The following is a 24,968-nucleotide window of genomic DNA, read 5'->3' on the forward strand; positions in this document are numbered from 1 at the left end:
ACTGATTTGGGCGGTTTATCCCACGCAGGTATCCTCTACCTGATCAGCCTGATCACCGCACTGTTTACAGTGGCCATTCTGGTGCTGAAGCCTATTCAGGTCGCCTTAAACCCTCTTAAGGCTTGGAAACCAAAATGGCGTAGCTTGGGGGAGCCTTACGTACCACCCGAGTACATCATAGTAAAAGACAGGTGAGCTCGGATAAATAAACCGTTGTATTGTTTAATAATAGCAAAGGGATTGGTGCGTCCATCAAACAGTTGGAAAAGTAATTCCTGATAAAGGTGTACAATAAATATTGTCTGGCAATATATTTCATGGTGCAAAGGAGGTTTTACGTTTCGCCCCAAATAAACAGTCACTACACTTTACAGTGTACCCTGTGAAGCGCTTTGAGACACCTCGAAGACCTGATGAGGCGCTGTATCAGGCAAACGGTTACCGTCTCAGGCAAACGGTGGTATGGAATTCTCAGTTTGGCTACTCTTAAGCATAGTGATGGGTCAGACACCTGTTTGACCACTTCCCCCCTCTCCGCCCACCCCAAAAATTGTAAGAACATTCCAAAGCACTTGACAGGATATACCGTAGAGTAACTGTATATCTTTGTGGGTGGACGCGACAGCCAGTTGTGCACATCAGTGTCCCACAAATAGCCACGGAGTGAGTGATCAGTTTTAAATTCCCTTCAGCTCGGGTTCCCACCCAGCATTTTTAGGGACATTGAAACGTCCTCCCAACACGAACTATGAATTGTGTTGATCTTTTTTTTATTCTCCTTAGTCTGGAATTTTACGAGACGTTCGGGCTTCGAGGTTCCAATGGAAGGGCGGAGGATAAAGAGGAGTTTGCGTTCATGACAGGTAAGCCCACAAGGCTTTACGATTCTCTCGCCTCCTTTGCATCAGTTAACGGGTTCATTTGCTCCTGAAAATATTTTCTATTTCACCAGCTACGTCTGCACGCGGATTTTCCAGCCTCAGACTTCTGTGTTTGTGAGCGTCTCTCAACCCACGTGTGAGACATTCGATTCATTTTCATCCAAGTGCAAGAAATTTATATATTTTTTTATATTCTGTTAGGTAAAAAACAAGGATACCTGGAGGATTTTAATGTCCGCACCTTGTATGATAAACTTGAGGATCAGAATCTTCATCTCGCTTCCCAGCTGGCTAAACACAAGAGTGATGTACAAATGTTTTACCGACACATCAGTCAACAGACTCAGGAACTGAAGGTTGGAAATGCATACATTGTGCTGAATTTTAACCTCATGCTTTACACATTCTTACCCCATCAACGCAATCGGCTGCCGCATTTCGCCCACAAAACATACGGTCAATTCACTTTACAGTATATCCTGTGAAGCGCTTTGAGACACTTCGAAGATGTGATAAGGCGCTGTATCAAATGCCAGGATTATTATTATTGATCATTATTATCCAGTATTGTTTGAAGAAATAGTAAAATAGAAATTCTACAACTACGGTAACAATCAAATCCAGTAGGACGCCCGCCTTCAATTAAGATTGTACCTTTTTACACAGGAGATGATCCAGTGCCTGGGTCCTCGCCAAGACCGTGAGGTGATAAGAAAGTGGGTAAGAGTGGAGGAATTGAAGACTATCACCAGTCCAAAGGCTGAGGCTCCCAGTTTAACACACAGCAATGGAGTGGACAACCGTGGCACTGCAAGGCTACCACCACAGAGTAAGCCAGGTCGAGGAGATCCAATCGCATTTCATTCACTTTAGTATTGCTTGTCCCCGCGTGTCGTATGTACTAAGAGAGAATCTCCTACACCAATTAATTTCCCTTTCTTCTCATTCTGGAGGGAGGCCGAGACACGGCCTGGAAGAGGTCGTTAGAGCTCTCCAGGTCCTGGTGGACAAGTTCAACTGCGGACAAGCCACTGTTGTCAAGGATACGATTGAAAAGGCACGTCGGTCTTCAAGTCGTCTGAGCACAACCAGTCGAGATGGAACTGCGACAGAGTCTCGGAAGGTAAAGATTATCAGCTGGATCTTGTGGAGGGTGGGGTTGTTTTTTCATCTGAATCTCTCTTGCGATCTATAGAATAGATCTTAACAGTTAGAACTATAGGACTCCTACAAACGCAAGGCACAGGCGAGTTTAAATCCGCTGTTCAAAAGACTTTCTTTACATTTTTTTTTTTTTTTGCCGTCCGCAGCAGGTGCGTTGCACTGAGCAGTTTCGCCCCATGTTGACGTGATTTCAGGCAGTTTTGAAAACAGACAACAGAGAGCTACTTCATCTCCAGTGCTGGGTGAGTGCGGGCAACATGCTTTGATATTACAACGTGCCTCAGGAAAGGGGCTGTGTTCGATCTCGATCCTAACCCGAACGACTGCGTCACACAGTTTAAAACACTTATCTCCAGAAACGGGATCCGCGAAGTTCTGTTCTGAAAACTATAAACCGAGGGGGTTGAGTACAAAAGCAAGGCATTTTTGCAGAGATTTATATTTTAGACTAAATAAATCCTCTTAGAACTCCCAGGCAAATCCGAATAGTTTTGACGTACTTCGCCAGCAATTCCTCCCGGTGTCCTGGCGAACAATTCCCCGGATAAAACTGGTCATTCACTTCACAGCTGTTGGGTTTTTTTTTTTTTTTTGGACGTTGCTGTGTGCGACGTGCAGCAAGCAGCTATAATTGAAATAAATTCTGAGACGAGACAAAAAAAAAAAAAAGAGTTCCTTCCGAATTGCCTCTTGTGCTACGAGGTGTTACGATTTGGGTCGGTAAATGTGACAGCAGAAAAAAATCTCGCAAAATTGTACAATTCTGCAATTGCTTCTATCGTTTGAGTACGTGCCCAGTTTGTCTTATTGATCCTTGTTTCTCTTCAGAAAGCCGTGCAAGGGTTCGGTGCAAAGGCAATCTGGTTCCAACTGATATTCTCCACCTTCCGCCACACCACTTTGTTGTCTACCGGTTTGGGGATTACATTGTCCGCTTGCTTCGGAGTAGACGCGGTTGTTCTCTCGTCACTCTCCTCCTGGCTGACAGTCTTCCCACGGGAACGGGTCTCGGGTGTCAGGACGGTTCGTACAAGAGGGACTTTTACTACGACAATCGCAACAGAATTTTATACATCAAGTCAAAGTGGCTGGAAAGCATTGGGGGTTTCACTGTGATTATTCTGCATGCACTGACGCACATTAAAGCAGGTAAATAAATAATAATAATAATAATCCTTGCATTTGATATAGCGCTTTTCACGTCAGGACGTCCCAAAGCGCTTCACAGAACACACTGTAAAGTGAATTGACTGTATATTTGTGGGCGAACGCGGCAGCCAATTGCGCACAGCAATGTCCCACAAACAGTCGTAGATTGAAAATGACCAATTTATTATTGTTTTTGGTTTTTTGGAGGGATTATTATTAGGCGTGTGGAGTAAGGAAACTTGCCCAAGGTTAAATAAAATAAAGCTACTCTCCTAGTGCTGTCTTTATCATACAGTACATTAATATATACACACTGCACTCACTATAACACTAGAACTCCATCCCACGCTCACTCACTTGCCATTTTACAGTATATCCTGTGAAGTGCTTTGTGATAAGGTGCTGTATCAAGTGCAAAGATTAGTAGCAGTGTTCAATTTTAAGCCAATATAATTTGGGGGCTCAGATGAGAGGAGATATTTTAAAGATCAGACCTTTTCATCATTCAGAAATGCCCCAAACTATTTCATGCATTGAAAATACTTCCGGTTATTTAATATATTATGTATCAATGGAAACTTACTGACGTAATTGAGTGTGTCTGAAATGAAGTTCGTCCATGTCTTTACATCTGGGACGTCCTCCCGATGTGGAAGGCGCTATATATATAATATATATATGTAATTTTATTGTTGTTCCATCTGATTGTCTTCAGGTTTTCAGGTCAATGATGATCATCCTGTTTTCACTGAAGAGTTTCACCATGTGATCGCTGCTGTGTACACTGCTCTGTTCACTTTATACCGTGACCATCCTGATCACACGACAACAGAATGCAGAGATAATCAAATAACGGTAAATAGAACTAAACAGAAAATAGAAGCTTTCGTTTCTGGGGTGACGTTCAGCAATGTTTAACTCAGCATCAAGCAGATATCTACGGGAAATAAAAAGGAACAAGGGCTGCACATTCTTATCAGTGACTGCTGCTTTCATATTAAAGGGCCTAAACACTTGGAATGAAGCTTCTCCGGCTCCATCAATCTTTGAAGACCTGATCAGTATCAGAGTGCCGCCAGATACAAAGTTTGCAGACGAAATCCTACAGGAAAGGTTCGTATTGGGCAAAAGAAATGTACTAAATAAAAGTGCAGAATGCTTTCAGAGCCTCTTGAAATTCAGTAGATAATGCATATTGAAGTATGAATTCATCTGCGCAGTCACAAACGAGGCTGAAACCAGCAAAACTAATCCAGAGATTTGCCTTTCGTTTTGACCACCGGCTTTGAAAGTTTAGTGGATTTCAAATAAACGACAGTATTTATTGGTTCCTGCACACGCGAGTCAAAGGTTTGATCATGTGATTTATGCCACTTGAAACCATGTCATATAATGATGATGGTTATTATCATTTGTAATTATTTGTCTGGTTTGTAATTTCCAGACTCAAACAATACAAGCAATTTATGCTGCATGATGTGCTGGAGAGAGTCCCGAGATCTGCCGGCTTAAATTCTTCCAAACCCGTGAAGAGAAATGTTCCATGGATCGTCGATGTCAGCAAAGGTAACTGATGGGAATCGTAAAAGAAAATATCCCTCAATTCACGTACAATTTTCTTTCCTCGGTCGGATGTTTGACACACGCAAAGAACCTCGGGCCAGGCTTAATAGTGTGCAAACCACACGGAGGTTCACGTATTTCGACACGTGGAAATTCCCGTGTGTGGAATGGTATGCACGCGGCCTCTCCTAAGAGATAATGAACATGTTGCTTACTGTACGCCAGAGAGTACTACTGGGTGCGGATTGGCGAGAGCCAAGACTTGGGGATCCCAGAGTAGTGCTTCAGTGACCTCTGAAACATAACCAGCTAAACCATGGAACCAGTTCAGCTTCAAGGAGACCCTGTTGACCAGCTCATCCCCCCCACCTTCCCAAAAAGGATAGCCGCACATGAGCCAATGCGTTAGAAACATGCTGTGTGAAGCATCTTTGTAGATTTTAGGAGCAAGATTCAGGAGGCCCCCTCGATAGGGGTTAATCTCAAGATTATTTCATGATATCGACTTCTTTCATTGTCAGAGTCTGAAGAGGAAGCTGAAAATCCTGCAACCTCAAACCAGGTACTCTAGCAATGGCGTAGATCATAAAGAACCTTGTCCTCTCCTAAACCTCCATCTTTGCCCAGCTCCATTGGCTCCCCCTTTCCCAGCAGATTGTGCCAATGATCCTCTTTCTCACCTTCACATCCCTTGAACCTGTTCCGCCATTCTATAAGATCATGACTGATCTGTACCTCGACTCCAATTACCCTGTATCCCTTAATCCCCTGACCTAACAAACATATAACCACCTCAGTCTTGAAGATGTGAATGGATCCAGCATCCACAGCCTTTTGGGGGAGGGCGAGTGTTCCAGATTTCCACTATTTTTGGGGGGTGAACAATTGCCTCCTAATTTCATTCCTAAATGACTGAGCTCTAATTTTAAGATTATGCCCCCACCGCCTCCCCACCGTTCTGGATTCCACCACCATAGGAAATAGTTCCTCTGTAGTTATCCTATTGAGTCACGCCCTGACTCCCTTCAACCCATCTGCTCCCTCTTTTGTCCACGCTTTCAGTTACCTTTTCCACACCACCTCCCCACCCCACACCGCCCCTTTGAGACATCCTCCCAACGTGAAAGGAGTGATTATAAATGTAAATTGCATTGCGTACGCCTGTGTAAATTAACCCTTCAGTGAAATCGGGTCCGATTTCTAAAATAGCTTAATATTTATTGGGTTCTAGTTCAGAATTGCAGAAATTGAACATGAACTGGATGGAATGAACGAAGAGTACTCTCGGTACACAACCAGGATTGCAGAGTACAGTCGGGGGGTTGAGCGACTGCAGCAGGAGCTAAGGAGACGGGATGAGTTGGCACAGGTATGGCCCATCCAGTGTCATCGTTATCAAAGCACTTCGGATGTTATCTTGTGGCCAGAAACACGTTGTATCTTCGCGATGAAGCTACGGGAACACATTCTGTGGATGTGTTGGAATGTTTAACTCGTTAACTATTCAATGGATCTGGAACTCAATCCCTCAGCCTTGCTCCCTCCCTCCCTTCCCCCCCCCTCCCTCCCCACCTTCAAAAATCCCACCTAAAGACCTTCCTTTTTGACGGTGTCAGCGACGAGCACTGTATAAATGCAAGTTGTTGCTGTTGTATCTCAACCAGCGGTTGAATAATGAGGGGGGGGGGGATATTCTCTAAGGTAATGAAACTTGTGCGTTTGTGTTTTGATGTCTCCCGCCTTAGGAGCCTGGTGGTAAAAAGGTGGAAAGTTCCAGTCGTTTGTTGCAAGAACTCTCAACAGCAAAAGATGCCGTCCTGATGCTGTGCCTCCAAAGGCGCTGTGTGATGGGCAGAGTGGCTGAGCTGGAATCTGAACTACTGTTGTGTCAGTAGACCCTGAACTTAATTCTTTTCACAATACTGACCACCAGCATTCGTTAACTAATTAGTCCTGCCGTCTTCATGTTTACCGAGCAGTATGTCGTTAGTCGATTGGCGCGTCGCTTTTCCCGGGATAATAGTCCCTTCAAAAAATATTTAATAACAATAATAATTTGGTCACTCAATCCACGGCTGTTTGTGGGACACTGCTATGTGCAATTGGCTGCCACTTAGCGCCCATAAAATATACATTTAATTCACTTTACAGTATATGCTGTGAAATGCTTTGAGACTTCTCAATGACACAAAGCGCTATATCAAATGCAGGGATTATCATTATTATTCTAAGACAGGGCAGGAGGCTGGTGAGAGGCTGTGGACTCGATGGGTCAAATGAGCGGGTTTCAGTTTCTCTGGAAGCATTTCTAACAATGATGTTGGATTGACTATTAACTCTTCTAATTAAAACTGCATAACAGATCCTACGCTCATCATTCTAATCTCTAGTTATCCACAGATACTTTTTGTGTCATTGGATTGTACACAGCATTTCATTTGTAGCCTCGCCAATGTATTGTATCAGTTTAGCTAATCTTTTGTATTCAATTGTTTAATGCCTTTGCAATGAAATTTAGAATTGACCTTCTGTTTTTACGTCCTTTTCCACCTCCATTTATACCTATTAGGCTTTCCTGGAGCTACTGGCTATATTCTAAAATTAAACCGACAGCTGTGTCCGACTCCAGAGCCTGTGGTGTCGCAAAAATAACCTGATGGTGATTTCCACATATTCTCTTACTGAGCCTGTGTGGTGTCATTTGTGTTTTAGAACACAGTAATTGACGACCGTAACAAAGTCACGTACATTTCCCTCACAAAATACAATGTACTGCACAGTACATTCTGTGAAGTGCTTTGAGAACGTCTCGAAGACGTGATAAGGCACCATCTCAAACGCAAGCATCACTATTATTATTAGTCAGAGGCAGAGTGATGAGAGCAATTTGTAGTACAATGCCTCATTCGGGTCAAGTTCAAGATTCTTGACCTCACTTTTAAATTTCTCCACTACCTTCAGCCTTTCTGCCTCCAACCTCTGGTACTCCATCCCGAACTCCCGTCACTTAGCCTTCCTTTAGGGACTGTCTCAAGACAGAGTGGCACAGGGAATGAAGGTAAAACACTCTGTGTTACAAGGCAAGTAAACAAGGGAGCAGGTGCAATGGTGACACAACATTTCAAGTCTAGAATAACATCTACCAGTAGGCAGATTAACAGGGAGCTCCAGCAATTAGCATTAGTGAGTGCTGTAATTACCGGTGTCAAGTGTAGTAACTGAATTTGTAAGTTAAACCTTAGCACTCTGTGGCTTGTGCACCAATGCAGATCTTAGCATTTCTCTGATTTCTCGAAGAACAAGTGTGACCGAGTCGCTCTCTCTGCTCGTCGCTGAGGGCTCAGGCGATGGCTGAGGGGTTTAACGACATGTTTTTCAGGCTCCGGGAGCTCGCACGCTGATCGGCTCTCCTCACTCTCTGTCACTACATTCCATGCAGTTCAACATCATGGAACTTGGCCCAACATCAGGCGTCCCNAAAAAATACCGAGTCCATATACAGCGTCTCTCGGAATCGGTGGGATGCTATCCTGAACTTGCCTCAGTCTGTGTAAGCTCTCTGTCTGCGGGCAAAAGAACATACTGTACTTCACACACGTTATCAAAGGGCAAAACGCGTAGCAGTAGCATAATTACGCACACATTAACGCATTCCCTCCACCCACTGCTCACTATCTGCCAGTGAGTTTAGCTCTTGAGAAAACTTCACTCTGCAATGCATGGTTCAAATTGCTTTCTATTGTCATTTAAAAATAGCTCGGAGTTATCATTTTACAGCTTAGTGATCACACGCTCGTGGCATTGGGTTTTTTTTAAAAAAGAAAACACAACTGGTAACGTGCAATGTGTTAGATAACTATCTGCTTAGAAATTCGGTAACAGTTTAGAGCTACAATTGCTAATTCCGTCGGGAATGTTTCAGGGCAGATTTAACCTTTTTCTTTTTTTTTTAAAAAAAAATCAAATCCTTGTACTGAACCGAGTTGATGTTTTTCATATGTATGGACACCCTTTACCAACGCACTAATTGCAATGATAGAATTATAGCGTAGAATACAGCGCCTTTCACGCGGGATAGAGTCCCGGAGCTACACCAGTCCGCGTGCTCCCACGCCCTGGATTGAGTGAGAAAGGGAACGTGAGACCCAGTGGTCTCCAAAACACTGTGAACACTGCAATTTCTCAAGAAGTAAGAGTGTGAAGAAAGTAGAGTTTAAAGAGTGTCGAGATTAAACTATACAGAACTGTAGCGGTTTAAAAATAATGGTTGATTCGCACCTGTCCGGAAACAGATCGGTCATATTTAGGACTGATATCATTGCACGTTGCAACATATTGGGTTTCAACGACTATATTTCACCGCGTTTGGCTGCCACGGGGGTAAGTATTAAGAGTGCAATGTGAAAAGGGATTCGCGCATTTTGTCTCCAGTGTATTTTCATGTGACATTCGCGTCTGAGGTGCTGAAATCCTGAGTGTATTGTGTACTCGATCTCCAAAACAACACAAAGAAATGAGTCGGCGGCAAGAGTAAGGTTGCTCAGGCAGTGTGACAATCCGAGATTGGGAAAAATCAACCGCTGGACCATTTATTATGGACCTTCTCCTGAGAGGCTGTGCCTGGATCAGCAGCAGCAACAAGTCCTGACTTCTCAACGAAGCAACAACAAGTGGATTCGGCATTTCAACTCGCATCGAAACCGCGTCTGCTTCACCTATCGCTACTTATGGCTCCTTTGAACGCGAGGATTTATTCTGTTCCACTGGCGTTCATCCTAATGGGTAAGGACGTTAACTAAAGTGCTACGTGTGTCCGCTTAACGGGCGTTAGTTAGATCAACTGCCGTTTTCTAAATTCAAGCTGTAAGGAGGGGGGTGGAGGGGGAAATACAGGCAGTGCTTTTGATGGCAGGCGATGACGGTTAAGGTGCAGCAGTATTTTCTTTGTTGTAAGTTCGTGTGGTTTGGATATGAAGAGGCTTTACCCAATTGTCGCAGTGTTTACTGGGAACAGGAAAATAGTACAGCTATAAGCCTTGGATGGATGATTTAACCTTCAATTTAAAGCTTGAAACCAAACAGAACACAGGTGTTTGACAGGCAGATTGGGTGCAGGATGAGTTTTGTCAGTCAGGTAACCAACCACTGCGCTTAAGAGTTTCCGAACCAGACTAAGAGTTTCGGGCATCCCAGCTGAGCATTGGAAATTCCCGTGTAATGGAATGGAGGGAACTCATCCTATTTAAATAAGGTGGACAGCAGGTTAATAATAATAATAATCCTTGCATTTGATATAGCGCTTTTCACGTCGGGAGGACGTCTCAAAGCGCTTCACAGAACACACTGTAAAGTGAATTGACTGTATATTTGTGGGCGAACGCGGCAGCCAATTGCGCACAGCAATGTCCCACAAACAGTCGTAGATTGAAAATGACCGATTTATTATTGTTTTTGGTTTTGGAGGGATTATTATTAGGCTCTGTGTGGAGTAAGGAAACTTGCCCAAGGTTTCGCCCTCTGCCTGGGATTGAACTCCGGTCTGTCGCTTGCAAAGCGAGTGCTCTAACCACTGAGCTACAGGACTCCACTGAGCTACAGGTTGGCAAGAGCCCAAGGATTAAGGACCCCGGAATATGCAACAAAGAAAATTAAATAAAGTTAAATCAAATAATGGTTAAAAAAAATAAAATGTTCTGAGGCGCGAAGGGCAGCGAATAGGTGCAAGTTGTTGTAACTAGCGAGAGAGAGATTGGTCATTAAATGAGCGGACATCAATAGTCTCTTTCTGTCTCTTAAGTACATTGCTGCTGGTCGGTTTGCGTTGAGGTTGATTCAGATACAGAAGCCGAGCTTCAAACCAATATGAAACTCACCTGTATTTCATGTACGAAGAGGGAGGAGACAGAAACCGATACTATTGTTGAGTGGTCGTACGTCGACGCGGATGGAAAAGACACTCTAGTAAGTAGATTTTCAAAGCCGGCGAAAACCACTACGTGGATTGAGTGACCGAATTATTATTATTATTATTTTTAAAATTTATGCTTTTAGGGATTATCACCCCCGGGAAAGCGATCTGCCAATCGCCAATCAAATACTTGTAGATGCTTGTCAATGATTGTACATCATCATCATTTTGAGTTAAGTTAAGGTAAATGGTGCATCTAATTTTAGTTAAGGGCTCCGAGACCCTTCAGGTGTGAATGCACTTATAATAATAATAATCCTTGCATTTGATATAGCCCCTTATCGCGCGGTCGAGACGTCTTGAAGCGCTTTGCAGAATATACTGTAAAGTGAATTGACTGTATAATAATAATCCTTGCATTTGATATAGCGCTTTTCACGTCGAGAGGACGTCCCAAAGCGCTTCACAGAACACACTGTAAAGTGAATTGACTGTATATTTGTGGGCGAACGCGGCAGCCAATTGCGCACAGCAATGTCCCACAAACAGTCGTAGATTGAAAATGACCAATTTATTATTGTTGTTTTTTTTTTCTTGAGGGATGATTAGCAAACGCCTGGAGTAAGGAAAATTGAACCCAGATCTCTCGCTTGCGAGGCGAGTGCTCTAACCACTGAGCTACAGGATAAGCGCAAGTTGGTGGTGGTGGTGGTGGTGGTGTGACATGTGATGTAATATTGATGCAATTGGGATTATCGCGTCGGAGAAAGTTCCACTTCGTCAATGTCTGGCCACTTGGGTCAAAAATTTTGGGTCACCCATTGCTGCCATTGACGGTTTCAGCCCGTGGCATTTAGTGTCACCTCCTGTGATAAAATTCAACCAAATACAAATCCCTCCTGGGAACCAGCAAGTTCAGTGACGGAGGCAGGTTTCAGGCTGAACTGTTTTGATGGAAGTCTTGGGGTTGAGGAGGCGATTCCTTCAAGGTTCTGTCTCAAGATCCTACTCTTGAACCGTGCATTCGACCATCCTCCTACCCCTACCCTCCTCTCCACCCTCCCTGATCCCAACCTGCCCTCCCCCACAATTTTGACTCCAGTTCTGCTGAAAACTCTTTTGAATCGGGGGGGGCGGAGGGGAGAAATTAATTGGCTCACGAACTCTGTGTCTTTGCGACAGATTTACAAGTACGACAAAGAGCCCCAAGAACTAGAGGGGCCCTTTCACGGCCGGCTTCTGTGGAACGGAAGTAAAGACCTCCAAGATGTGTCCATCTTCATACTGAACGTCACGTTCAACGACAGCGGTCTGTACCGGTGTAGGGTCACCCGCTATTTCAACTACAAGATGCACAGACCTTGTATAACGGCTGTCAAAGACGTGCAACTCACAGTGCACGAGGACGGTGAGGAGACCAAGTAAATGATAACAAAATAAAAATCGCGCAAATTAACTCGCAACGATGTCATTCCAAACGATTGCATTTCATTTAAGGTTTTCTTTTTTAAAAAAAATATAAAAGGAGTGAAGTGGCAGTGAATGTGGTCCTCGTGGCCACAAACATGTTTTATTTTGTTCACACAGACAGACCAATTCTCTTAAATATTTTTTAACAAACTTCACTGCCCTGATAATCTCAACACCCTATAGTGCCTTGAATCCAGCAGTTCTCAATCCAACTGACAAGTAACAGGAGAGGTAATACTATATCAGTTAATATTATTCGGGTAATCATTTTTCTGCCCAAACTAACACGTGCACAGGATGCTTGGGAGTCTGAAAACTAAATAGTTTTAAAAATCGCCCACAAAATATGGTCAAAATTCGCTTGATAATATATTCCGTGAAGCTCTTTGAGACGTCTTGAAATGTATTATGATTTTAAACATTTTATTTTCTATCTTACTCCAGTCCTTGAAGATTTCGTCTCCTACATCTCACAAATCCTGATGTACGTTGTCCTGATTTCTTTCACTGGGTGGCTTGTGATAGAGATGATATATTGCTATCGGAGGATACTGAGATCAGAAAAAGCAGCAAGAGACAAAGCGTAAGTCATTCCATTGATTTGTTTTGACACGAGTGAGTGTGTGTGGGAGAGAGAGCGAATGTGTACGATAACCACTGAGACTCCGTGAATGTGTTTTATAGAATGTTTGAGCACAAGTGACACCCTGCAACGCAGTGGGTAGAGCACTCGCCTCTCAAGCGAGAGGACCTGGGTTCGATTCCCGGGCAGGGTGAAACCTTAGGCAAGTTTCTTTACTCCGCACGCCTCTGGTTGCTCAGCAGTAAGAACCCGGTCGTTAGTCGATTGGCGGATCGCTTTTCCGGGAGTATTAATCNTTTTTTTAAAAAAATGGTTATTATAATTTGGTCACTCAGAAGTCGATATGCTTAGCGTACTGTTTACCATGTGAATGGATTTCTGTTGATCAAAAACAAATATTTTACGACTGATGATTTGTATTTTTGGCTCTAATCACAGTTCCAGAACCTACTTGGCCATACCCTCTGAAAACACAGACCATTGCACACTCCTGGTGGAGGAGTAGAAAAGCTTTAACGCTGGACAACTTGGTAAGAACCAGAACTTACGTTATATGTTTCATGCATGTTGGATGATGAATCGAAGAGAAGAAAGAATATTTTTAGCCTATATCTACATATACACATTCTATATATATATTTGTATTTACTGCATTTTGTAGCTTCCTCCTTCTGGGTCACAATTTTCTCTGTTTGTCTAGACAGCCACTTAAATACACCAGACAGGGAGAGACTGGAATAGAAGCAGGAACATTGATTGGCCTCGATTGCTTGTGACTTTCATTCTTCTTCTTCGCTGTTATCAAGTCATAAACGAGAATCTGAACTCTCCGGTTGTGCAGCACGTCTTTACGAATCTTTCAGCTTTAGTCTGCCTCGGTTTGGCCGCTGCTTTTCGCCCACAGAATATACGGTCAGTTCACTTTGCAGTGTATTCTGTGAAGCCGAAAAGCCAGTTTGTGCGAACTTTGTGATTGTGTGATCAGATCAGCCGTCAGGCGCTCTGAGACGCCGTCCGGCGCGGAGGGCGCAATATAAATCCAAGTTGTTGTTGTAGCCGTGATCTTATGGAATGGTGGAACAGGGCTGGAGGGGCTGAATGGCCTTCTCCCGTTTCTGGGTTTCCTCGCCACTCTATGTACAACAGGAAAGACAGTTAGATATACTGTACACTATATTCACGTCTGCGAGTTTCATAAATTTTGTTCATTTCATCTCCGGTGTCTTTTTAAAGAAAATGAATAGTACGTGTTGAGGCGTTAAGGATAATAAAAAAAAGGCGCAAGTCTTGGAACTGTAATTTGTCAACACATTTTATTCATACTCTTGTTTCTACTTTACATTAGCTTACATGTGGGTTGCCAATAGTCACCTAAACTCTAGTATTTAAGCAAGGTTATTTAAAACTAAACCCGCGCACAGCGCAGGGTTTACAGTTCGAGTTTGATACACACAGATCAAAACAGATCTAAAAAAAGTACTTATTCTTGAATGCACATTGTGATACTTTATTACATAATGCCATGGCAAAGTCAGCCAAACACACCAATTTTATCTCATCTGGAAAAGGTCGCACACACCCGCCCACCCCCCCACCCCTCCCCAAGGCTAACGTTAGATAGCATGCATTATGTCTATAAAGATAATGTCTGCCTCAGTTGGTGAGGATTAGCTTCATTTCAACAGGAGTACATGACAGTACAGCTCAGTCAACAGGCACTCTATTTAATGGGAACATTTGATTTCAAGGGGAACTTTTTCCTCAGGCACCAATTCATTCTATTCCTTTAATAAGAACAAATTAAAGAGAGTTTTGTATACAGCTGGATGTTCCCGATAAGGTTTTCACTGTACAAACTGCAACCGAATTGCATTCCAGCACTACTTTGTGCGGTATTTTTGCCCAATTGTAATTATTCCTATCGTACGCCCAAGAGGGGAAAGGTTTTGCACATTTCTGAATTGATTAAAAACATTGTGCGGTCGGTTGGTTGGTTGCAAAACCCTCCCAATCAATCCAGCAAACATACTTGGTATTACACTCATCTACAAATTTAATGCACATCATTTTACAGCATGCACTGGATCAACAGTGTGGAAATGTTAATGCAACGTAGGTAATCCCAACTAATTATGTTTTCTTACATTACTTTAGGAAACACACAATTTCTCAGCCCAGCTGAGGCAGACATTAGACCTTTCACATCATAGTCACATCATCAAATCCTGTGTACAATACAGTGATCATCGTGTGCTGCCCTGTCACACTACAGCAATCAATTTAATATAAATCTTATCACACAGGCCCCAACAGCCTCAACAGAAAATTCCTCTATGGGTTGAATAATAATCTTATTAGTACCGCACACTTTGGGTAGTCGACAGAGTTTAACATTTAAACTGGGCTTAAATGTTATCCAGGTAGTTTCGTTACAAAAAAAAAAGGGTAAAGATGACTCTGCAAGACTTTTTTTTTTCGGAAGTAATACTTTATTTTTAAGAAGGAAAGGAAAATTCTGTTTTTTAAAAAAAAAAACTCTTTGAAATGGATGGAATACAACTAGTTTGTATTTCTTTAGCTCACTGCTCGCGTGGATTGACAAAGGGTGACTGCAAAAAAAAAAAAAAGTTACACAAACTCCGCAGGAATGAACTCGGCAACCAATACACGCAATCTGATTTGGCTTACAATACAGCTCCATCAGTAGTTGGTTAGGAGGGGAGAGGGTTCAATGCCTATAATTGCAGCGCCTTGGGACGTCCTCCCGCCGTGAAAGGCGCTATACAAATGCTGTTTGTTGTAGATTTGAATTACGCTGATTTATGGAATGACCAACAGAAACAGAACCAAAAGACAAGTGCATTAGCCCAAGAACTCGAGTGTCAGTACAATCTGAACAAAGAAGCTATTTCACATAAGCAAGTTCCCGTGCTTCATAGGATTATATTTAGACAAGGCAGCATTTTTGGGGAAATACATTTTTGTTTTAGAAATACCAGTATGCTGATATGGATCTTTCCCTAATACCATTCCAATACAAAATGATCAGTAACAATTGATCTAAAAAGAGACTCTAGACTTACTCTGTGTCCTTCATTCCATTGCTTTGTAGTTTTTAATTACTTTTGTTTGATCAGAATTTATGTTCAGGCACAAGAGATACTTTTCTACATCTGTGGCAACGAGATCAAATGCTAGAAATGCTACGTTTTTTTTAAAAAAAAATTATGAAATTGCAAGAATTCTTGTACAAAATCCTTCTTCACAGTATTACTCAATTCACAGATAAAGAGTAAGGGATGAAGCCAATGGACAAGCAGGTAAATTTCACGAAATAAATTTAGTTTCCTACACTTACAAACCAAAATCTTTTGTGTATTTTGTAATTTATCTGTAGGAGCCTATTTTGAGTATAAATTTCTCCTATCGGATATTTGTCCTAAAAATCTGGAAGAACTAAATCAGTCGCTGCAATGATGCTTAGGATAGACAGTGTTGTAGTTAAGGTAACACACTGAAACGTCTATATCTTAAGCATTGCAACAATCTCACTCTGGAGAATACATTTTCATTCCCATTTGTGCAACAGCATCCGAAGTGAAACTCAAATTTATATCTGGGTTACTCACCAATGGTTGGTGTAGAAATTTACATTTAATCTCTCAACTCCCCCTCCACCCCACAAATACACACACAAACCTATTCTGAGGCTTATACACATACTCTTCAGACCACAGAAAAATCTTTTGCTCCCGACACTATTCTCAAACTCGACTCATCGTGTTAAATCGTAAAAGAACTCTAGTCCACTGTGGGGAATTTGACGGGATTTAGACTAACTCAAATGGCTTCCTACTATGCCGTGGGCTTCTACGGTTCAGTGGATTTCTAACGAGTTTCCTAATTTAAGAAATCCAAGTGAGGTACATCCTACAAAGTAGTTGAAATCGTGCCCATCAATTCGATTAAGAGAGTTGTAAATACAATGCAAGGATTCCTCAGTAAAATAATCCAACGTTTCGGACCCCATTCGTTATCTGCTTTTTTTAAAAAAAACAACTCAATGTGGTGGTATAACGTAATCTGTCTGTGTTTTTGAAACAGTGCAAATCTATTTTCGGAATTTGGGGTTTGCATTGATCAGCTGAAAACATTAACCCCATTTTAAAAGGCAGAACTGAAATTCTGAGCGGTAGTAAGTAGTGTGTAAGTAACAGTAAGAGCTCTGAATTAAAACAAAGCACATTAATTATCACTTCAGCTCATCAACGCGTTGCCACCTAAGGAATTCATGAGCGGCCGGTCAAAACGTACAGCATCTCAAATAGTATCACCGCAAAGCATCTTTGAAAGTGGAGTGTTGCAAAAAGCAAAGAGAGAGCAAAATGTGGATGCAACGATGCAGTTGGAAATGGGTTGCGTTGCATTCAGAAAAACAACTAAACAACATTACTCAAAATGGTTGAATGTCTTGGCTAATTCAACGCCTATGTCACTATGTAATACAGGTCTGTGTGGGCACTGGTTGTAAACGTCTACATGGCTGAAATATTGCTAATCGACCAGAGCTTTCTGTTTTCCTCTGCTCCTATCAGGAAGCTCAAGTCCATGAAAGGACTCACAACGAGTTGGTTCTGTCCATCAGACAAGCGAGAGAGAGAGAGAGGGCATTATGAGATCTAACAGTGTATTGCTATGTAGCTTGGATGCATTCGGAAACCTGTACAATACAAGACAGCCAATTGATCACACAAACTTCAACGGAGCCGTTTAAAATATTCTAATCAACAAACTTACGAATAAATAGTTTTTTTTTAAGAAAGCTTTTTTTTAAAAAAAAAAGTCATATTAAAAGCACCTTGTAAACCAGTAATTGACATCAAACCTGGTATCTGAATCGAACAGGGTACACACTGGCAGTGTGTGTAATGCACCCAATAAGTGTCCGCTTGGAAATCCTCATCAGATAAGGTTCTGCTCATCACTAGAATTGGTGTAGGCAATGGAAGACACATCCATTCTAAACCCTGAAAAGAAGAGGGTTTTGCCAGAATTCATGGCAAGTTTGAATTTGAGAGCAATAGTCAACCTCTACCAAGTGAAAAGATCAGGATTCTGTGAGGTTTGGAGCTATGGTAACTGTAGCTAAATCACCACTAGATTGGCTTTTGGCTTCTGAAATATCAGTTTTTTTTTTCCTCTTTTAACCCCCTTCATAAAATCCCAAAGCCCTGGTTTGTAAACACACCCTCGGGGTTTCCTACTGCAATGGAAGGTCAAAATACTGGTCAGTATTTAACAAAATGGACATCCATAACTAATTCAGCACGCAACCGCAGTGCGCACCGTCAATCGCATCACATTCCAACACTGTCACATCAGAAACAAAAATTGCTTCACAACTTTTTAATCAATAGAATTGATTTTTAATTTACGGGCTGAAGGTGTTAGCGGATCAATTATTTAAATGCAGATTGCTGGCCAGTTTCCAGCTGTATCCTATGTTCCGAGATAGTTTAGGGTGGGGTCAAATGCCCTGGAATCCATTCTGAATTTTAGTTACTTGTCCATCAACTGATGTAACTATTTATTAATGATCGAAGAATCAGAATATATAAGTTCTGAAATGAAATAGAAGTCACTATGAGTGTTTGGCTTTTGCCACATACTTTTACTGCCTCCCTCCCATATCCCACCACAGAATCTGTGTCTCGAACACAACACTTATATTAAATAAATTGGTCTCTGGTTTGAAGATGTCAATCTCATTGAAATTTGGTCACTAAATAACTCCATCCTACCTGCTCCATACACTGTATTACCAACAATACAAGAAGCCTCGGCAAAATCTTGGAAACAATCTCACTGAAACAAAGTTTGTGGATCAAATTGCACAGAAAACTTATTTAAGACAAACATTCATTGAAGGAGTGTGGTTTCAAATCACGGCTCACTATAAATCAGGTCCTACTGCAGAGAAACCTTACATCTTACTTGACATTTTAGGAGGGGGCAATGTACACAAATATTTTTTTAAAAAATTACGCAAATCTATAGCTTTTCATACTGTAAAAACTGTAGATCTGAAACCAAAAAGACTGGAATGTCACACACCTGCAGAACACCCAAACCTGCGTCTCATTTTCAGCTGCCTCACACTACCCCAGAGATGCCAGAAAACAGAAATGGTGCTGACTCCGTAACCACATCAGCACAAACATAAGAGTGTTTACCGCAAGCATCGAACAAGCAATCGGTAGACATGCTACAATGCCAGAATGCAAACACAGGCTCCCTTTCCCTTAAATATTCTCCAACCTGCCTATGATAGATTGCTCGGGTCATATATATATATATATATATACACACATATATATACATATATATACACACACATATACACACAATAAATAAGTCAGTCACATCAGATTTCCAGTTACTTTTACCTGTAACGTAGAATGTCTTCAAGCTTTATCAATAAAGTTATTCACAGTTTCTTTATTGGAGCCGTAGCCAACACATCCGATTAATTCTCTTCCTATTAACCAGATGTAGAAGTGCTGCATTTCGAGTTCAAGGGGCAATGGTTTGCAACAGCTCAAGATCCTTCCCCCTACTATTGTGTTGCATACGTCATTATACACAGAGTACATTAGCACTTCAGTTACACATCTTCAGCAACAGAGACAGAGACAGAATATTACATGCTATTGTTACTTGTTAAGCGTACAGTACGACATCCTAGGATTTACAACAGGAGTGTGTAGGCAGATTAGTGTAGCTGCTGTCTTTCCCATGATGTTTCAGTGCTGTCAGAACCTCGTTCTGTTTTGTAATCAATAAGGATTCGTGTTTTGTAAATTCTTAAATAGCGATGCTGCAGGCTGGGCAGCAGCCTAGAGTCCAACTCACCTGTGGTTCCAGTTTTCTTTTAATATATATTATATATATTTATATTTTATATACATAACTATATTGCACACTATTCCCTCTTCAGCCTTGGTGATGCCCGTCAGTGAAACCTTTCGTGCTTGTCTGTTTCAGAGCTGTAATCGCGTAAACCGATGGCTTTTTGAAGAGTTACTAAGGAGTCTCTCATCTGTGGAGATGAATCAGAAAAACAAAGCGCGTCGTTTGTGTGAGCACAGCCGTTTAAAAAGCGTAATTGTTTTAGAAGGCTTTTTTCAAATGAAAAAGAGATGAAATAAAAGCTTAGGTTTGGAAACACATCTGGCGTTTGGAAAAATATAAAAGGAAGCAACGTTGAAAGCGTTTTCAGTTGTTAAGGAACAAAATGTCTGTGAAAAATAAGAACATTTGCTAGGCGAAAGAATAATAAGCTTTGCATTTGATACAGCGCCTTATCAAGTCTTCGAGACGTCTCAAAGCGCTTTGCGGAATATACTGCAAAGTCAATTGACTGTTTATTTTGTGGAGGAAACGCGGCAGCCAATTGCACACAGCAGCGTCCCAACAAACAGCCGTGGATTGAAGTGACCATCTTTTTTAAGGAATTATTACCCTCGGAAAAAGTGATCGGCCAATCGACTGTCAACCGGGTTCCTGCTTACTGCTAGGTAAACAGAGGCGTGTGGAGTAACTAAGGAAACTTGCCCAACATTTCGCCCGGCCCGGGAATCAAGCCCAGGTCCTCTCACTTGCGAGGCGAGCGCTCTGACCACTGAACTACAGGGCTCCACATTATGGCTGAGGTCAGTGGTAGATATATCTCACAATTCTGCATGAATAGGATATCGGTTTACCTGATCTAGAAGCACTACTGATGATTTTAAAATCTCTCTCCATTTGTGTAGCTCAGCGTCGTGGTAACGCTGTTGTGACTCCAACAGTTGGGCCCATTCCATCTGTGACTGGGGGAGTTTGCTGTAAAATATACACGTTTAAAAGTGTTACGAAGAGTTTCATCGTTATTCAGAAAACAGAAGATGTTCTGTCCCTTGGCGTGTGGAGGTGGCTTATATTAAATTGAAAAACAGAGTGAGCAAGAAAATAATAACTGGGGATATAGCATATAATTTTTTGTGGGACGCTGCTGTGCGCAATTGGCTGCCGCGTTTCGCCCACAAAAATGCAGTCAATTCGCTTTTACAGTATATTCTGTGAAGCGCTTTGAGACGTCTCGATGTCGTGAAAAAGCACTCCATCAAATTCAAGAATTATTATTATTATTATAATTTGTGACCCGATATTTCAAGCAACTGCCAGGATGCCGTAACGCGAACTAGGTGGACCTTGGTCTTGCGCCGAGCACATTCTTATGTAGTACGGGAAGAGAGGAGAATTTCATGCTGTGTTACAAGAATATTCAATAGCTTGTGTGTGTACAAAAGGTTACACTGTGGTACCTGTTGGTGTCAATTGTTAGTTAGCCTGGTTTTGCTAACCTCTGACTAATAATAAGAGGTAAAATACAATGTACCAACCTCTCCTGGAGCCTGATCCCCTGCCAGGACGTGAGACTCTGTGTTGTATATTCCAACATCCACAGCTTGTAAAAGAGCATCATATTAAGGAACACTAATAATACCAGGCTGCAGTAAAAAGGAGAGAGAGAGCGTATCACCATATTGACGATCATGTTGGAAAGATGTGGATTATGAGGCAACAGTAAGATGCTTTGATATTTAAACAATACAATAATTAATAGCATTTTTTAAAAAAATTTACATTTGCTAGTCCGCTCTAGCACCAGTCCAGTTTGGTGCAATAGTAGGTTGACCATATGTTGCAAGATCACATTATTATCAGTTATTATCAACTGACTTGTTTTTAATATTACATGAATTACAAAACATGGAAGAGGTGCGCTGCCACCACATTCAGCACAGAAGAACTATGTTGCCTGGAACAAAATATTCAGGAGACTTTAGAACACACTCCCTTGCCCAACAACACTCCTACCTCCCAATATGATGCAGTAGTTCTTCATAATAGATATTTAGTGATTTGCTTCCTTAGAAACATGTATGTACCACCAAATTAGAAACTCAGAGATGCTTAGCATCCAAACCGGTTTGTTGTTTCACTCGGAATCTGAGTGTTTTACAGAAAGTAGGGGAGAAATAGAAGAGCAACGAACCTTAAACAGATCCTAGAGGAAGCAGTGCAGAGAAAAGGAAAATGCTGATCAGAAAGAGGCTAAAACAAGAGGTAAGAGCACTGAATCCTACAGGACAGAAACAGGCCACTTGGAGAGGCCATTACGTGTACATTGGTGTTTTCTCCTCCATGAGTCGCCTCATCGAATCCTACTGTTTGGTCAAATTAATATATTTAATAATAATTATAAATAATAATATTTGCATTTGATATAGTGCCTATGTCTTTGAAATGTCGTTGAATACAGGTGAATTTTCCAAAGCATGCTTTGATGCCGTTTAGTTTATTATTTGATAATGATTATGTATAGATATAGAAGCCAATAAATGATCTTCCTCACAGCCATCAACACACCCCATTGGCGTATGGTAATCATTCATAGGATTCCCAATGTCCCTGAATGTGGGTGAAAAGTTTCAGCAGTAGAAATGGTAGCAGGTAGGGAATCACTTACACCAAGCTTATGATCAGCAGCAATTTAGAAACACTGTAAAGCTGAATTCCTCCAGTAATTTGCTCTGGGATGTGTCTTGTCTGAGTGGAACCTGATGGAAAAAACATAATAATAATAAAATAATACTCCTCGCATTTGACATAGCGCTTTTCACATCTCCTAGGCTCCTCAAACATTATAGGAGGAACGATACGTCATTCACTATATAAGGATTTCTTTAAAAAAACACACCAATAAATGACATTGTATATCGCGCCTCGCACGGGGAGGGACGACCTACAGGCCCCTTATCAGAGACGTGCCATTGAATCAACTTATTTTTACCTGCCACGTGTTTAATTCTCTGTACTACTTCTTCATCAGTCGGGGTAGTGACAGGGCTGACTGTTTCGTCGAGGTGCTGACTTCGCACGTGCGTGTGAGGTCGTTTTCTCCGCCGAAGTGTGGAAGATTTGTTGGGTTTTTCTTTCGGGGATTGCCTATGTAGTTCAGTGGTCGACTGTTTCTCTACTTTGGCAAGTTCAATATCTGAGGGGGTCAAAAGCGAGAAGGTTTCAAAGATGGGAGTGCACCTTCTAAACCAGGCTCGGTGTATTTTGCTGCACAATAACGCTGGAGAAGACAATTCATTGGAATAATAATCTTTGCATTTGATACAGGGCCTTATCACATCTTTAGACGTCTCAAAGCGCTTCACTGAATACACTATAAAGTGAATTGACTGCATTTTTGTGGGCGAAACGCGGCAGCCAATTGCGCACAACAGTGCCCCACGAACAATCGTGGATTGAAGTGACCGATTTATTATTATTAACAACTTGACAAATTCACTCACAAATGCCACAGCTGCTTCAGCGCAATGTTTCTTACCTAAATGTCTAAAGTAGTCGTCTAAACCACTCCAGAAATTCTTCTCAATAAAGGATTTCACCAAACCCCAGGGCTGTTTTCTGTATTTCAGTTCTGTTGATACCCTATATGCATGGAAACAGTTACATAAGAACAGGAGTAGACCATTCAGCTCTTTGGAGTCTGTTCCCCCATTTTGTTAAATTATGGCTAATCTACAAGTTAATGTAATCCGTCTCTTTTACCCCTGCCTACCAAATATCAATCTACTTCCCTCTTAAACATTTCAATTAACCTGATATCCTGATCCTTTAGCAATTTTCTGCTCCCATCTTCACAACTTATGATGCCTCCTCTGCAAATTTGTACATGCTCTCCTTCACCCAGGTCATTATCAATATATACACATATATATAATAATCATCCTTGCATTTGATACGACGCCTCATCACGTTTTCAAGACAACTCAAAGCGCTTCACAGAATCTATTCTAAAGTGAATTTTCGTATGTTTTGTGGGTGAGACGCGGCAGCCAATTGTTGATTGGGTGACTAAATTATTACAGTGAGGTTGACAAAGAATGGAACCACATTGCCACTGAACAGACCCCGGTACCAGCAAAGCAATAGAGAGATATAAAGTTCCTCCTCCAGGGAATCCCACATATAAACACAGTCTGAGTTCATTTCCTCACCTCAACCTGCTCTTGNTTTTTGCTACTCGTGTCAGGCTGTATCTGTTGATTGTATAGAAGTAATCATGATATGGAACATCATGGGTAAGCACCTCTGCATCGATTACATAGCACTCACTCTCCTGGCTTGCTTTGTATAAGGTCTGTCAATAGGTACAAATTGCATTAATCAAAAGGAAACAGAACTAAGATCTTACGGGATTTGAACTCTCCAATTTCAACAGCAGCAACAACAACAACAAAATTACACGTGTAAAGCGCTTTTCACATCGGGAGGACGTCCCAAGGCGCTGGACAGACAGAGTTTCGGCCCCGAGAGGGTCGGGATCGGGGCGGGTGGAGAGGAAGCAGGGAATACGAAATATAAGCAACAATATCTTTTTTTTCCCCCGGGACTTAATAGTTATAAATGTTCAACTGCATGATTGAAACGTAGCGCACGTGTCAAATCGTGCTCAACAGACACGATGGTGGGTGCATTCAATCTATTCCCCCCCCTCCCTCACGTACCTTAGTTATAAGGTTACCCGCCTGGTATTAGTCTCCAAAAGACAAGCCCAATTGTTACGCTATTACAGCCGGTTAAGTCTCACCTGGGTCTCGGTGACCGTGGCAGTTTTTGGCGCGAGTGGGTTTGTGAGAGTGATGGTGTAAAGCATCACCCGGGTCTGATTGCCATTGTCTTCCTTTTTCCAGGGATGACACACCATGTCTGAAGAGAAAGGAAAGGCACCTCGTCTGATCAACTGGTCACTGAAGCTGGCAAACAGAACCCACTGCCCGTCACTCTACATCGCTTGCATTTCGCTCCGGCAGCTCAGCAGTGGAGAATGTGCAATCTGATTTATGTTATCCCATTCCGCGTCAAACAGTCGATTTCCTAACGGTTTGCACACGCCTAGAACCCGGAGTCAATCAATTGATGCGTCAACGTTAGAGAAACAAACAAAAAAGGCCTTTGCCAAGCGATGATAAAGACCAACTTACCAGAAAACCTCCGCTGTTCAAAGAAATCTTGGAGAAATTGGGACTGAGTGAAGAGCAGATCAAACAGCTTGTCCACATTGAAGTGAAAAACCTCATTGATGTACTGCCTGCCATTCAGATCATCATAGAATGCTTGTACTTCTCCT

At 41.9% G+C, this 24,968-nt stretch overlaps 2 protein-coding genes across 7 annotated transcripts in view; one reads left to right on the forward strand and one right to left on the reverse strand.

Moving 5' to 3' along the window:
* The first annotated feature begins 8,556 nt into the window (after nt 1–8,556).
* On the forward strand, nt 8,557–13,763 carry LOC103180294 (sodium channel, voltage-gated, type III, beta). Of its 3 annotated transcripts, none has more exons than XM_007896057.2 (6): nt 8,557–9,539; nt 10,555–10,718; nt 11,848–12,073; nt 12,580–12,718; nt 13,157–13,248; nt 13,423–13,763. In XM_007896057.2, the coding sequence occupies exons 1-5, from the start codon at nt 9,485–9,487 to the stop codon at nt 13,221–13,223; spliced, it is 651 nt and encodes a 216-aa protein (XP_007894248.2). In that variant the 5' UTR covers nt 8,557–9,484; the 3' UTR covers nt 13,224–13,248; nt 13,423–13,763. The 3 variants fall into 3 exon arrangements, with proteins under 3 accessions (XP_007894248.2, XP_007894247.2, XP_007894249.2); XM_007896056.2 differs by having other exon boundaries at nt 8,559–9,539; nt 13,419–13,763; XM_007896058.2 differs by lacking the exon at nt 8,557–9,539 and adding an exon at nt 9,568–9,706 and having other exon boundaries at nt 13,419–13,763.
* Nucleotides 13,764–18,121: 4,358 nt separating this feature from the next.
* Nucleotides 18,122–24,968, reverse strand: part of gramd1ba (GRAM domain containing 1Ba) — an 81,803-nt gene continuing 74,956 nt past the window's right edge. For all 4 annotated transcript variants that reach the window (XM_007896061.2, XM_007896060.2, XM_007896069.2 and 1 more), the window contains 9 exons: nt 24,823–24,966; nt 24,429–24,547; nt 23,836–23,978; nt 23,163–23,266; nt 22,617–22,820; nt 22,293–22,383; nt 21,163–21,270; nt 20,482–20,602; nt 18,122–19,817 (listed from right to left, as the gene is read on the reverse strand). In XM_007896061.2, coding sequence (XP_007894252.2) covers nt 19,731–19,817; nt 20,482–20,602; nt 21,163–21,270; nt 22,293–22,383; nt 22,617–22,820; nt 23,163–23,266; nt 23,836–23,978; nt 24,429–24,547; nt 24,823–24,966 — 1,121 coding nt within the window. In that variant the 3' untranslated portion in view covers nt 18,122–19,730. The remainder of the gene's footprint in view (nt 19,818–20,481; nt 20,603–21,162; nt 21,271–22,292; nt 22,384–22,616; nt 22,821–23,162; nt 23,267–23,835; nt 23,979–24,428; nt 24,548–24,822; nt 24,967–24,968) is intronic.

Source organism: Callorhinchus milii, unplaced genomic scaffold (assembly GCF_018977255.1).
Source record: "Callorhinchus milii isolate IMCB2004 unplaced genomic scaffold, IMCB_Cmil_1.0 Scaffold25, whole genome shotgun sequence".
In the NCBI taxonomy this organism is placed as follows: domain Eukaryota; kingdom Metazoa; phylum Chordata; class Chondrichthyes; order Chimaeriformes; family Callorhinchidae; genus Callorhinchus; species Callorhinchus milii.

Coding starts and splice junctions, on each gene's coding strand:
- LOC103180294 (XM_007896057.2), top strand. CDS start 9,485: ATGGCTCCTTTGAACGCGAGGATTTATTCTGTTCCACTGGCGTTCATC. Junction 10,719..11,847: donor CGGATGGAAAAGACACTCTA/GTAAGTAGATTT, acceptor TCTTTGCGACAG/ATTTACAAGTACGACAAAGA. Junction 12,074..12,579: donor ACTCACAGTGCACGAGGACG/GTGAGGAGACCA, acceptor ATCTTACTCCAG/TCCTTGAAGATTTCGTCTCC.